The 13,334-nt window shown below is 43.1% G+C and overlaps 1 protein-coding gene across 1 annotated transcript in view; it reads right to left on the bottom strand.

Annotated features, from left to right (window-relative positions):
• Nucleotides 1–13,334, bottom strand: part of PTPN13 (protein tyrosine phosphatase non-receptor type 13) — a 383,825-nt gene that overhangs the window by 263,158 nt on the left and 107,333 nt on the right. The window contains exon 2 of the mRNA XM_088445047.1: nucleotides 3,644–3,763. Coding sequence (XP_088301173.1) covers nucleotides 3,644–3,758 — 115 coding nt within the window. The 5' untranslated portion in view covers nucleotides 3,759–3,763. The remainder of the gene's footprint in view (nucleotides 1–3,643; nucleotides 3,764–13,334) is intronic.

The raw sequence follows: 13,334 nt of genomic DNA, 5'->3' as shown, positions 1-13,334 counted from the left end.
TATACCTGTACCACAAGGACCAGCCAGGTGTGTGAACAGGCAATAAAGCCCTTTTGTTTTTACCCCATAGTCTCCATGTGATAGTGTATATTCAGGTCTAGCCGGATCCATATTAATCCCTCACATTCACACACACTAACCCTGTGGAGCAAGGACGCCAGGTGGACAAGCTGACAAGCGGCAAGATCTGGGTAAGTTGCATATCTTACCACCTTAGTGCCCACCAGCAACTGACGCTCCAGTTCTCTGTTTCTTCCTTCTATGTGTGACATCTGAGCTGGAGAGGTAACCAGGATAAACCTATACCAGTGGAGAAGGGGAAAGACGTCTTATAGTGATTTTCACCATACTAAATCAATTTGGGACTCTATAAAGAACATATTGCCCAAAGCTTTTGCCTACCAGTCCTTTAAGCAATTACTGATCAACAGACTTTTTAAGAACACCCATCCCTACGAGAACTACGAGGTTGATTACACCAAGATCTATACACAACCACACAACGGATCACACCATAAGTTCATGCACGTAGTATAGTTACTGCTAGTAGTTCAGATATGCTAACTAAACCTCAAAGCGCTAATGCCTGTTCTATCATATGTGCTGATATAGGCTAATTATGAGATTTGTTATATTATGGTATTTTATTTTGTCACTCCTTAAATACAGATATATCCACATACACCTATCCTTCAATCTCGCCAAATAGTCCTGTTCAGCGTGCTACAGACTTTGTGACTTAGCTGCACCAAAACACTAATCCTAAGTACCTAGTACACTTTAAGCAAACTAAGATACAAAACTGTGGAAAAAGTAGCACAGTGGAGGAAAAAGTAGCAAAGCGGAGGATAAAGTAGCAAAGTTGAGGAAAAGGTACAGAATCTAGGGTACAAAAGGCAAAAGACAGGTACGGTTTGAGTGACCTGCATCATTATTCTTATTCTGCAACTTAATACTAACTGCTTTGCTACAAAAATACCAATCCAAAGTACACTATAAGCAAAGTAGGATGCAAAATTGAGCAAAAGTAAAAATTTAAGGAAAAAAGTAAGCAGTCCATGTGAAAAAGCAAAATACAGGTCCAATACGAGTGAGCTGCGCTATGCATCGTTATGCTTAATCTGCGACTTTAAACTTTTTATGCAAGAAAATACTACCTTGTACACTATGGGACATATTCAATTAGACGCAAAAAGTCCCGTACTTTTCGCATACCGGGCTTTTCGCCGACATCGCTGGTTTTCAATGTGAAAAAGTATCGCGCTCGTTCCCGCTTATCCCTGTATTCAATTAGAAATCGTCAAAAACGGAACCCGGCGAATTCGCATCTGGCGAAAAGTGCTGTCAGATTTGGGGAAATCAGCCTGACACCCCCAAAAGATGCACCGATATTGGGGAACACTATAGATACCCCCGAAGAGGCCTGCTGAAGGTATTTGGGGTACTTAAATGCTCTTAATAGCTGCTAATTAGCGTCTTTGCAGAAGTAGTGAAGAATACTATTTAGCATCTTTTTTTGCAGAAAATAAGTAGTCCCAGCAAATTTGGGGTACACAAAAATGGGTGCTAGCATATGTTAAAGTTGCTAAAGTGAAGTTTTAAAAAGCTTTAAAAATCCACCTGTCGCAACCACCTGCAAACTTAAAAACACCTGGGGCATACTTGGGGACCCACTGGAGTCTATTTCGCTAATTTTTAATTTGTCCCCCAACTTTGGACTTTTTCACCCCCAAAATGAAAGTACTTTTTTGGGATGATCTAAAGTATTTTTTAAACTTTTTTTGACGCAGTTTACCTTTGGGGGACTGTCCCAAAGGTGCAGGGGGGTTTTCCGAAGTTTGCACCCCAAAACCCCAATTCTGCACTTTTTTTCGACACCTGTTCATAGGCGAAAATTTTTCACCGTTTCCATTACATTGAGTTTCCGCACCGGCGAAAAGTCTCCGGAATTGATTGCGGAGGAGACTTTCGCATGCCGAAATGACGTCACTCACGATACTTTTTCGTTGAAAACGGCTTTTCACTGCTAAATGAATATGGCCCTATACATGAATTAAGATACAAAATTGAGGAAAAAGTTGCGAAATTGCACAAAAAGCACAGGAATCGCTCCTGGTGTCTCACACCATATGGCGCTAAAAAGAAAAGGTGTATGAGAGCACATCTATCAGTTTCATGAAATGTAATTTTGGTTAAAAAAAAAATGTTACAATGATTTTTGGGAACAAATTCTCTACTTCCTTTTGGTTGTTTTTATTGTACGTCTTTTTTTAAATAATTTATGTACAGTAAATTGTCCCATATTACATAATTAAAGTTATATTGGTGTGTGTAAATATGAATATAAATGTTAATGTAACAGGTAAATGGAGATAGAACAGAAAGCGGTGAGATGCATAGTGGGAATGGACACCTTGGAAGTCTCAGCCCACTGACACTTTTCACTGACTTCTGAATCTATGGCCAACAACATAATCTCTAGACACATACAACACTACACCTAACAACATAATATGAACAATGCGCATGATCATAATACTACCCAAGTTACCCCTGAGCGACTGGTAATTTCTTCACCCTGCGTTATTATTCTGTATTAATAAATATATTTTCTACTCAAATGCTTTTCAGAAAATTAGGAATGTGAGTGACTGGTGTATGGAAGGAATGTCACTGTGGTTGACTAAACCCAAACTTAAGATGGCAAAATTGGTTCCAGTCAATAGATCTACACTAAAATGGTCGACAATGTCTAGATAGATACCAAATGGTAGATAGTCAATAGGTAGACAGGGACAAACAAACGACACACAAAAGGTCAACATGGATGAAGATAGACAAGCACAAAAGTTTGACAGGGTCAAAATGGTCGGCACAAAAATGGTTGACACTTTTTTTTTAGGGTTAGGCACTTACCGGAGGGTTAGCGTTCGGCCCTAGGAGGGACAGTTAGGGTTAGGCACTCACCCCGACGGTTAGGGTTAGGAACCAGGAGGGAGGGTTGGGGTTTGGCACCAAAGGGAGGGTTAGAGTGAAGATTAGGATTAAGCCCCATACACACTGGACAATTTTTATGAATGATATGAACGATAACCATATCGTTGAACGATATATCGTTCAAATCGTCCAGTGTGTATGAACTGAAGGACGAACGATGCGCGCCCCCGCAGGTCTTTAACGATATCCCCAGTCGTCTGTACATGCAGCTTAATCTGGGGATATCGTTAACGATGCCATGCTGCCGAATGCAGCATGGCCCCGTAACCCCTCCATCCCGCCGTCGCTCCTCATTGCTGGCAACTGCAAGTGTGTATGCATTTGCCGATGATGGCACCCCCGCTGGGTCCTTCGTTGACGAGGTCGCTCCGTATACACATCGTCCAGTGTGTACGCGGCTTGAGAAGAAAAAATAAAAAAACGTGTCGACCTTTCTTGTGTTGTCCATTCCAATGTTGACCTTTTGACTATCAACCTTCTGTAGGGTCCAGCTGTTTGACAGCCATGCTACAGTAATGCTCTAAAATAAGGATGTTCCAGGTGTTTGATCAGCTATAGGCTTCTAAATATAAAATAAATTAAATATGTTAATAGCATGGGCCATTTAAAATTGTCAGATATTTTTGCAATTAAAAAATGATGTTACCCTTTCTCAGCAGTTCTTGCAGACTTTCAGCACTTTGGTTCAATACTGCCCATAATTCCTCCTCTTGTAATGGCCCCCCTCGAACCTCCAATGCTTCAGCCAGTGACACGTGCATATTATCTGGAGAGGAAAAGGACACAGACATGGATTAGAAAATCATTGTATAAGTAATAAGACAAAAGAGTCTTTAAATGGCAGCTTTTAATATAAACAAAAGAATGTTTGAACAAGTTACAAGGCTTTAGTTTGGCTTTTGCAGACCATCTGAAAAATGCAGATAACACACATTAAGATTCCGTCTTTGAAAAGATAAAATGTGTGTGATCAGGTAAAAGACTTGACACATTTTCAATAGCGGCAATGGTTGTGGAGCAGATAGCTTGGCATTATACTGGACATCTGTTTCATTATCAAACACATCCGTATATTCAAGACTGCAGTGTGTATATATTAATTACATTTGCTGCATAATTTGGTTCCACTGCATTTTAACAGCCAATCACACTGTACCAGGAGTAAGGAAACACTAGTTCTATTAATTGCTGGTACAACGGTTATCAAGGCGACACCGTTGCATAGGTAATACACACGCAATATCTAGAGCGACTCCTTAGGGAATGGATGGAGAAGAACAATGAAACAGCATTCTTATTGATGGTGAAGAACTTAAGCAGAGTTTTTAGCTTGGGCTTTTGTGAGACGTGTTTATTCATACACAAACCCTTATAATTCTGACTCACTACACTAATGTTTAAATTAATTAAATGACCAGAAATTAATGAATCTCTTCATACAGGAAGTATTTTGAAATCTCATTAATATTAAAACGATGAGTTTGTGAACAGACATGTAAAATGTAACTTTGTAAGATAAAAAAATAATAGTATTTGCCAAGAAAACTTATATGGCTGTGTATCAGAACTATATATCTGGCAGGAACAATAGTATTTTAAGAATTATTAGATGTTATTACAAGGCACACCATTAAGTCACTGTAACCAATCTGCAGTAACATATAGCATACTTGCCTACCCTCCCGATTCGGCTGGGAGCCTCCCAAAAATTCGGTGCTGCTCCCGGCCCCCGGCGACCAGTCCAGCCACCCCCCGTGGTTACACTATAAAACATGGCAGCGTCATCGTGGCCCCTACCCCTGCTTCACATTGTCTTTAATATCGGCCCCCTTTTGCCACGACACACCCCCCGCAGTGGAAGCCCGACAGCTCCCTCCCGGACCGAGGGAGCTAAAAGTCGGTAAGTATGACACTGAGCCTTGGTTATTCGTCCTTCAGCGATTATCTGCAGTTACAGCTCACCAAAGGACAAAGACACAATGCTATTTAACCAATACTTGGTGAACCGGAATCTGCATGTAATCCCACCGGATCTATTCCCGGCGGACCAAATACCGACACCAGAAGCCCGAACTTCGTTCGTTCGGGATGCCGGGAGTCGGGATTTTGGTGTGGGGCTAAAGATCGGCAACGGGATTTAAATGCCTATCTTTAATCCCTGGCCGAGCTTCCAATGTCGGGATTCCGACGAACGGCGGTATCTTAACCGCATCCTGGTGAACCTAGTAACCAGCATGTGTGTTATATAGGGGGCATGAAATTGTCTGCAGACCATGATGCTGTATTATACTGTATACTGAACACTAGCTTTTATGTATGTATTGTATTATAGTGCTGTATTATAGACTGTACATAATATTGTATGATGGCACTACACAATGTAGTATATTACATACTGGACATAGAGCTATATGAAATTGATTAACTGTATTACTAATTTGATGTAATAATAAAGCCTGTGTACTTGACTTTTTTAAATAAAATATTTAATTTCCCCCCACACCCAACAACCCCCATCATGGAATATTCAGGGTGTGCCCATTCCACTATTATTGTAATGTTAAGCTGGGTACACACCTGACAGATATATCTGCAGATCAAGTGCAGATGATGGTCGTTCATACACACGGCCATCATCTGCGGATCCCGGTGACCAGGGGGCGTGTCGGGGGAGTGTCCCGGCCGGCGGGGGGGCGTGACCCACCCCCCTCCTCGCGGCTGCCGCTCTGTGTGTACGCTCTGCATACATATCTATCCATCGGCTGTGCAGCACAGCCAATGCGATATGTCGGTGAACGTCGGCATTCACAGACATATCACGGATACACACTGCCGACAGGAAGCAGATACATTGGCCGATCAATTGATCAGCCAATATATCTGTCAGTGTGTACCCAGCTTTACTCCTGCAAAAACTAAAATACTATTATTATCCAGATCTTTATAACCATTGGATACATAAGTAAACATCTCCACTATAACTCCTGGATATAAAACAGAGGCGCTGGGGATAGTGAAGCAGTTGCAGATTTTTAGGGAGGCTGCAGTCCCTAGGTAAAATCCAACACTGTAAATAGATATACATAGATAGATGCCCATTAGGTAAAACTACCACATGAGTGAAGTAGGACATTTTTTTTTTTTTAAAGTAATTTTAATTTTCATTGAAACTGTACCTGGAAGCACCAGAAGAGGCTTCCAGTGCAATATACCTGCGTGACCCAGTGATGTGGCAAGTCTCTTCTTACTGCTGCCTGACACTTTGTCCCAACATTTAGTCTGTCCCCCCATCCCCATCTTGAAATCTTGGCGCGGCAGTGGAGTATGGACAGCGTATTGCATCAGACATCCGTGCATCTGGACAGCAGTCTCACCAGTCAGGAGCAGGTAGCAATTATATTTTTGACACCTTACACTAACCCTGCATATATCACTGGGAAAATGGCACCGTAGAGGAGGAGTGGCCCATTTGCCAGCACAAGGTAAGATGCGGGGGTTAATACGCCCTTGGTCGCTGTGACAAATATATAGCAGTCAGTTTGACCTTTTGAGAATGATTGAAATTCTGCTCCCCTGCAAAAGTATACAAATACTCCCAAATAATTGGTGGCCAGTAGATAATGATCAGGAGTCTGGCTCAGGTAAAATCAGCATAACAGTGATGTCCAATGTCTGCGCCTTCATAGGCGTAAGGGGTATATACCTGCTCAGTCATATACAGATGTGTCCTTGCACATCTTTGCTGCAGTCATGCTAAAAGGCCCTCACAGCACACCATGTCCCATGAGACTCTGCTAGTGTCGGACGTCTTTTTTTTGCTGAAAATGCATCTAAGCCGCAATGCGACTGGGACACACCAGCACAGACTGCTGATTACTCTGATAAGCGACACTTGTATATCTGTGTGTGACTGAGTCTCTGACTCCGTATACAAAGTGCTACAATGTAGCGGCCGCAGCTTTTTTATTCCAAGTTCCATTGTGGTTCATATACAGGCTCAGGTGCACACAGACATACAAGTGTCACATATCACATTAATCTGCACAGCCTGCTGGTGCATCATAGTCACATCGCATTGCGACTTAGGCACATTTTCATTAAAGAAAAGATGCCCAACACTAGCAGAGTAGCACGGGACTTGGCGGCTCAGTCACACCAGGCATATCGTGCTGCAGGGTGTATTAAGGCTAGATGATGTATGAGGACACAATTGTAGCAGTCTACTTTCCAGCATTCATGCAACATCACAAGCACAAAGTGATAGCAAATACATGCAGTGTGTCATTATAGCTGCCAGGTGGTAGATGAAACCAGAAAAAGACATGGAGCCAGGTGAGGATGCTATTGTAGAAAACATCTTTTAAAAGGTACATTAATTTGTATGTGGAAGAAGTTGACTAAAGGTGGCCCATTAACAGTAATACAAAGAACATCCGCAAACAGCATATACATATACTGGCATATATTTGGTTGGTAACACAGGGCCTGATTCAGAGATGTACGCTAATGCCACTGCAGTTGCGATCCCGTACACAGCTGCTGTATGAATATATGCAAATGTCACAGACGCAGAAGAATGTATTGAGCTGCCCACCTGCGGCTTTTGCAAATCCAAGCATCTGCGTACAAAGACTCAGCATTGGTCGCGGATCCTTCGATTAATGGCCTTCTGAGTAACCCTATGGTTGGGCAGAATGGCCTCAGGAACGGAGATGCTGGAAAAAAAATTTCTGTGTATGGGATTGCAGACACAGGCTGTGACACGCCCCTAAACCGGTCATGACACGCCTGTATTCTTTACCGCCACTCACAGTTACCTCCCACAAACGTACTCTGACTGTCAATCACACTGCAAGCAAATAGTCGCTGAGAGCGACTACGGTAATGTACCTTGAAGTATGTGCCGCGCAACTCGGGTGCACAGAGAGATTGCTGATTATCGCTCAACTGCGTAACTATCGGAAAGAGTGTACATCTTTGAATCAGGCTCATAGACCTTAGAATCAAGCCCCATGTGTGGGAGCAATTTGAGTCACAGACAGGAGAGTCCATTGGCTGGTCTGCAACTTTATGTAAATGTCGCTACAAACTCCTTGCATGCAACTCAGGAAAAGGCCAATGATATGATATCTGGAACTGCTAACTAGTTATAATTTCTTGTTTTTCTATGCTAAAACTTTGACTTATGTTACTTCAAAATCATTTATCTCCGGCCTTTATGGGAAATCAGTTCTAAAAGCAGTTAAAAATACTAGACTTTTTTCAATATGTATTTGAAAGTTGAAACCTTAAGCTAGTGTACATCCACTACACGATAAATTGGACGATTTAAACGTTAACGATATAGTTAACTTTAATCGTCCGCAATATCGCACATTGGATATGCCGTCAACGACCAGCGATGCGCGCTCCCGCTTATCATTGTCGACATCTTTCATTGCCCGAACCTGCTATCCAGCCTGACTATATTGTCAGGTTGTGCAGGTTCGGGGATGAGGGAGGGTGCCGGCACTGAACGATATACAGTGCATCCCGAAAGTATTCACGACGCTTCACTTTTTCCACATTTCGTTATGTTACAGCCTTATTCCAAAATGGAATAAATTCATTTTTGTCCTCAAAATTCTACACACAACACCCCATAATGGCAAAATGTAAAAAGTGTTTTTGAGATTTTTAAAAATGTAATAAAAAAAAAAAAACACTAAGAAATCACATGTACATAAGTATTAACACCCTTTCCCATGAAGCTCAAAATTGAGCTCATGTGCATCCTGTTTCCACTGATCATCCTTGAGATGTTCCTACAGCTTAATTGGAGTCCACCTGTGGTAAATTCAATTGATTGGACATAATTTTGAAAGGCACACACCTGTATATATAAGGTCCCACACTTGACAGTGCATGTCAGAGCACAAACCATGCATGAAGTCCAAGGAATTGTCTGTAGACCTCGGAGACAGGATGGTCTCGAGGCACAAATCTGGGGAAGGGTACAAAAAAAATCTGCTTCTTTGAAGGTCCCAATGAGCACAGTGGCCTCAATCATCTGTAAATGGGAGAAGTTCGGAACCACCAGGACTCTTCATAGAGTTGGCCAGCCGTCTAAACTGAGCGATCGGGGGAGAAGGGCCCTAGTCAGGGAGGTGACCAGGAACCAGATAGTCACTCTGTCAGAGCTATAGCATTCCTCTGTAGAGAGATGAGAACCTTCCAGAAGGACAACCATCTCTGCAGCAATCCACCAATCAGGCCTGTATGGTTGAGTGGCCAGACGGAAGCCACTCCTTAGAAAACAGCACATGGCAGCCCACCTGGAGTTTGCCAAAATGCACCTGAAGGACTCTCAGACCATGATGAGACAAAGATTGAACTCTTTGGCGTGAATGCCAGGCATTATGTTTGGAGGAAACCAGGCACCGCTCATCACCAGGCCATTACCACCCCTACTGTGAAGCATGGTGGTGGCAGCATCATGCTGTGGGGATGTTTTTCAGCGGCAGGAACTGGGAGACTAGTCAGGATAGAGGGAAAGATGAATGTGGCAATGTACAGAGACATCCTGGATGAAAACCTGCTCCAGAGCTCTCTTGACCTCAGACTGGGGCGACGGTTCATCTTTCAGCTGGACAATGACCCTAAGCACACAGCCAAGATATCAAAGGAGTGGCTTCAGGACAACTCTGTGAATGTCCTTGAGTTGCCCAGCCAGAGCCCAGACTTGAATCCAATTGAACATCTCTGGAGAGATCTGAAAATGGCTGTGCACCGACGCTTCCCATCCAACCTGATGGAGCTTGAGAGGTGCGGCAAAGAGGAATGGGAAAAACTGCCGAAAGATAGGTGTGCCAAGCTTGTGACATCATATTCAAAAAGACTTGGGGCTGTAATTGCAGCATCAACAAAGTATTGAGCAAAGGTTGTGAATACTTATGTACATATGATTTCTTAGTTGTTTTTTTTTTTCTTAATTAAATTTGCCAAAATCGCCAAAAAAACTTTGTCATTATGGGGTATTGTGTGTAGAATTTTGAGGGCAAAAATGACATTATTCCATTTTGGAATAAGGCTGTAACATAACAAAATGTGGAAAAAGTGAAGCGTTGTGAATACTTTCCGGATGCACTGTATATCGTTCAGTGTGGGCTCAATGTCCACTGCACAGTAGAATGAACGATATCGTTATCGTTCATTATATCGTGTAGTCGATACGTGGCTTTAGGAACACATCCAGTGGTGGATTTTACCTTGTGACTACAGGGATTGAGAGTAGCAGAAAGGCGTAGCCACTCCCTACCTTTCTGCCAGCACTACATGGCTTCTAGGCCCTAGAAGCCGGTTTGTTTCCTTGTGCGCATGCGTAAATTACACACACACACACACACACACACTTGCAACTGCATACCACCAAACAATTTCATTATAGGTGGGACAATCCCATCATGCCAATAGTTTTGATTTTTCTCCAGACTACCAGGACTGTTGAGAGGTGTGCTCTACTAACTACCACTCCACACAAAAGAGCGGCAGTTAGCGGGTGCAGAATGCATTGCTGTTTTTAAGATGGGAGAGGAAGGGCGGTGGCAGTTTAGCACTTCAGAATCATGAGATACACCCAAATGTGACACACCCTCTTCTTCACAGCACACATGATCTGAACAAATTTCAGATTGACACAGGATCGCTAGGTCTGCATTTAATGCAGAAAATGATCTCCTCCAAGACCGATATTATTTTCCAGCATGCGCGGTTAGGGAATTAGCTAAAAAATGTGCATGTGCAGATAAAAAAAATGAAAAGCTGACTCATATGCAGTGGAGACACTGGGGACCACAAAAGAACATCGCTGCTGCAGCACAATGATTTTTAGATCAATTATATTAATCAGGTCTTCAGAACCGATGAAAAAATATCGTGAAAAAGAAAAAGATCGGTGATCGATGGCCATCCCTATGAACATCACACTTACAATTTTATAGAATATGCATATACGCAACAAAGACAACCAAAGGCTTTATTTAACTTCTAACCCCAGTGAATAAGGGGCCTGAAGGGCCACTTAACCTAAACTCAAGTTGCCTTAAATAAATAGATTATTAATGAACATTCACAAATAAACATGTAAGAGTTCCTATATCTTGACAGAACTTAAGACATTTTACACGGTAATTACATTTCCTGAGTAGCCGACTCTGACTGCAGTGTCATTCAGTGGGTTACAGACACACCTCCAACAGTCCCCATTTTGGCAGGACAGTCCCACTGTGTGGACCTTAAAAGAGGCGAATACATTCAAACGTAGGTCATATTCTGCTGATTGGGGCAGAGTTTTGGTGTATCAGGAGCAATGTTTATTTTGTCCTGATTTTATGTGTCTAAAGGTGGGTACATGCCTGACAGATATCGTATATACTCAAGTATAAGCCGAGTTTTTCAGCACATTTTTTGTGCTGAAAAAGTACCCCCTCGGCTTATACTCGAGTGAAGTGTAGCGCTGACGGACGGAGTTCGGACAGCGCTACACAGCACAAAGACACAGCCCACGGAGCCGGCAGCTGTGTGTTTGCTGTAATGAGCACCCGCTGAGAGTCTGTCAGACTCTCATCGGCTGCTGCTGCTCCCACTCCGGGAGCCATCTTCCGGCTCCCGCAGTGGGTAATGGGAGAGACGTCATGAGTAATGACGTCTCTCCCATGCAAAGCGGCCGGAGGAGCTGTTAGCGGCGGGACCAGGAGCGGGAGTTTCAGGTAAGTGATTTTTTTTTTTAATTCTTATTACGTCTCTCTCTACTGGGGGGGGGACTACTGGGGGCACTACCAGGGGGCGATTACTACAGGGGGCACTACCAGGGGGCGATTACTACAGGGGGCACTAAAAGGGGGGGATTACCACTGGGGGAACTACCAGGGGGGGGATTACAACAGGGGACACTAAAAGGGGGGATTACCACTGGGGGTACTGCCAGGGAGGGATTACTACTGGGGGCACTAAAAGGGGGAGATTACCACTGGGGGATTACCACTGGAGGCACTGAAAGGGGGGATTACCACTGGGGGCACTACCAGGAGGGATTACTACTGGGGGCACAACCAGGGGGAATTACTACTGGGGGCACTACCAGCTGCTGCCATTTCCCACCCTAGGCTTATACTCGAGTCAATAAGTTTTCCCAGTTTTTTGTGGTAAAAGTAGGTACCTCGGCTTATATTCGGGTCGACTTATACTCGAGTATATACAGTATATCTTCAGATCATGGTCGTTCATACACACTGAATCACCATCATCTGCTTGTGCCCTTGGGTGCTGGGGGGTGGGACCCCAGGCGGCTGGGGGCGGGACAGAGCAGGTCAGGGGCGTGTCCCTGTCCCCCTCCTCGCGGCTGCCACTGTGTGTCTACGGGTGGTCTGCAGGCCGCCCGTACACACCAGCCGACGGACAGATATGTCTGCAGACATATCTGTCCATCGGCTGTGCAGCACAGCCAATGCTATATGTCGGTGAACGCCGATGTTTACCGGCATATCGCGGGTACACACTGGCCGACAGGCAGCAGATACATTGGCCGATCAATTGATCGGCCAATGTATCTGTCAGTGTGTACCCAGATTAAGGAGCCTATGTATAATACTAATCAAGGCAAGACTGCAATTTTTAACAGTTTGTCTTGCAACAGACTTTTTCATCTTTACATAAATTTACCACCAACTATGTACTAACTGTAACTCACTTTTTGGAGTTTAGTACATAAGGATCAGACCATAGTCCCCATTGGTAAAAATGGGGACTGCGGCCTTCAGCGCTAATTACACTTTTGCAGGAGGTTTCTGTGAAATCTCCTGCATTAGGATATTTGTACATAGTGGGAATACATAAAATTATGCACAAAATGCAGTTTCTGCATACATTTATGAAAAATGGGCTTGATAAATGTTGGTACAAGTTGAGTCTCCCATATCCAAAATGCTTGGGACCAGGGGTATTTTGGATAATGGAATATTCTGTATTTTGGAATATTTGCATACCATAATGAAATATCTTGTGAATGGGACCCCAATATACATGCAGAATGCATTTATGTGTTATATAAACCTTATACACACAGCTTGCAGGTAATTTTATACAATATTTTCAATCATTTTGTGGCTCAAGCAAAGTTTGTGTACAGAAATGAAATTCATTTATGTTTCATATACACCTTATACACACAGTCTGAAGGTAATTGTATACAATATTTGTAATAATTTGTGCCTTAGATAAAGTTTGTGTACATTGAACCATCAAAGATCAAAGGTTTCATTATCTCAGTCATGGCAAAATAATTCCGTATTTCGGAATAT

Source organism: Taudactylus pleione, unplaced genomic scaffold, assembly GCF_031769625.1.
Source record: "Taudactylus pleione unplaced genomic scaffold, aTauple2 ptg000376l, whole genome shotgun sequence".
NCBI lineage: Eukaryota > Metazoa > Chordata > Amphibia > Anura > Myobatrachidae > Taudactylus > Taudactylus pleione.
This window is presented reverse-complemented; position numbering and strand designations above follow the sequence as displayed.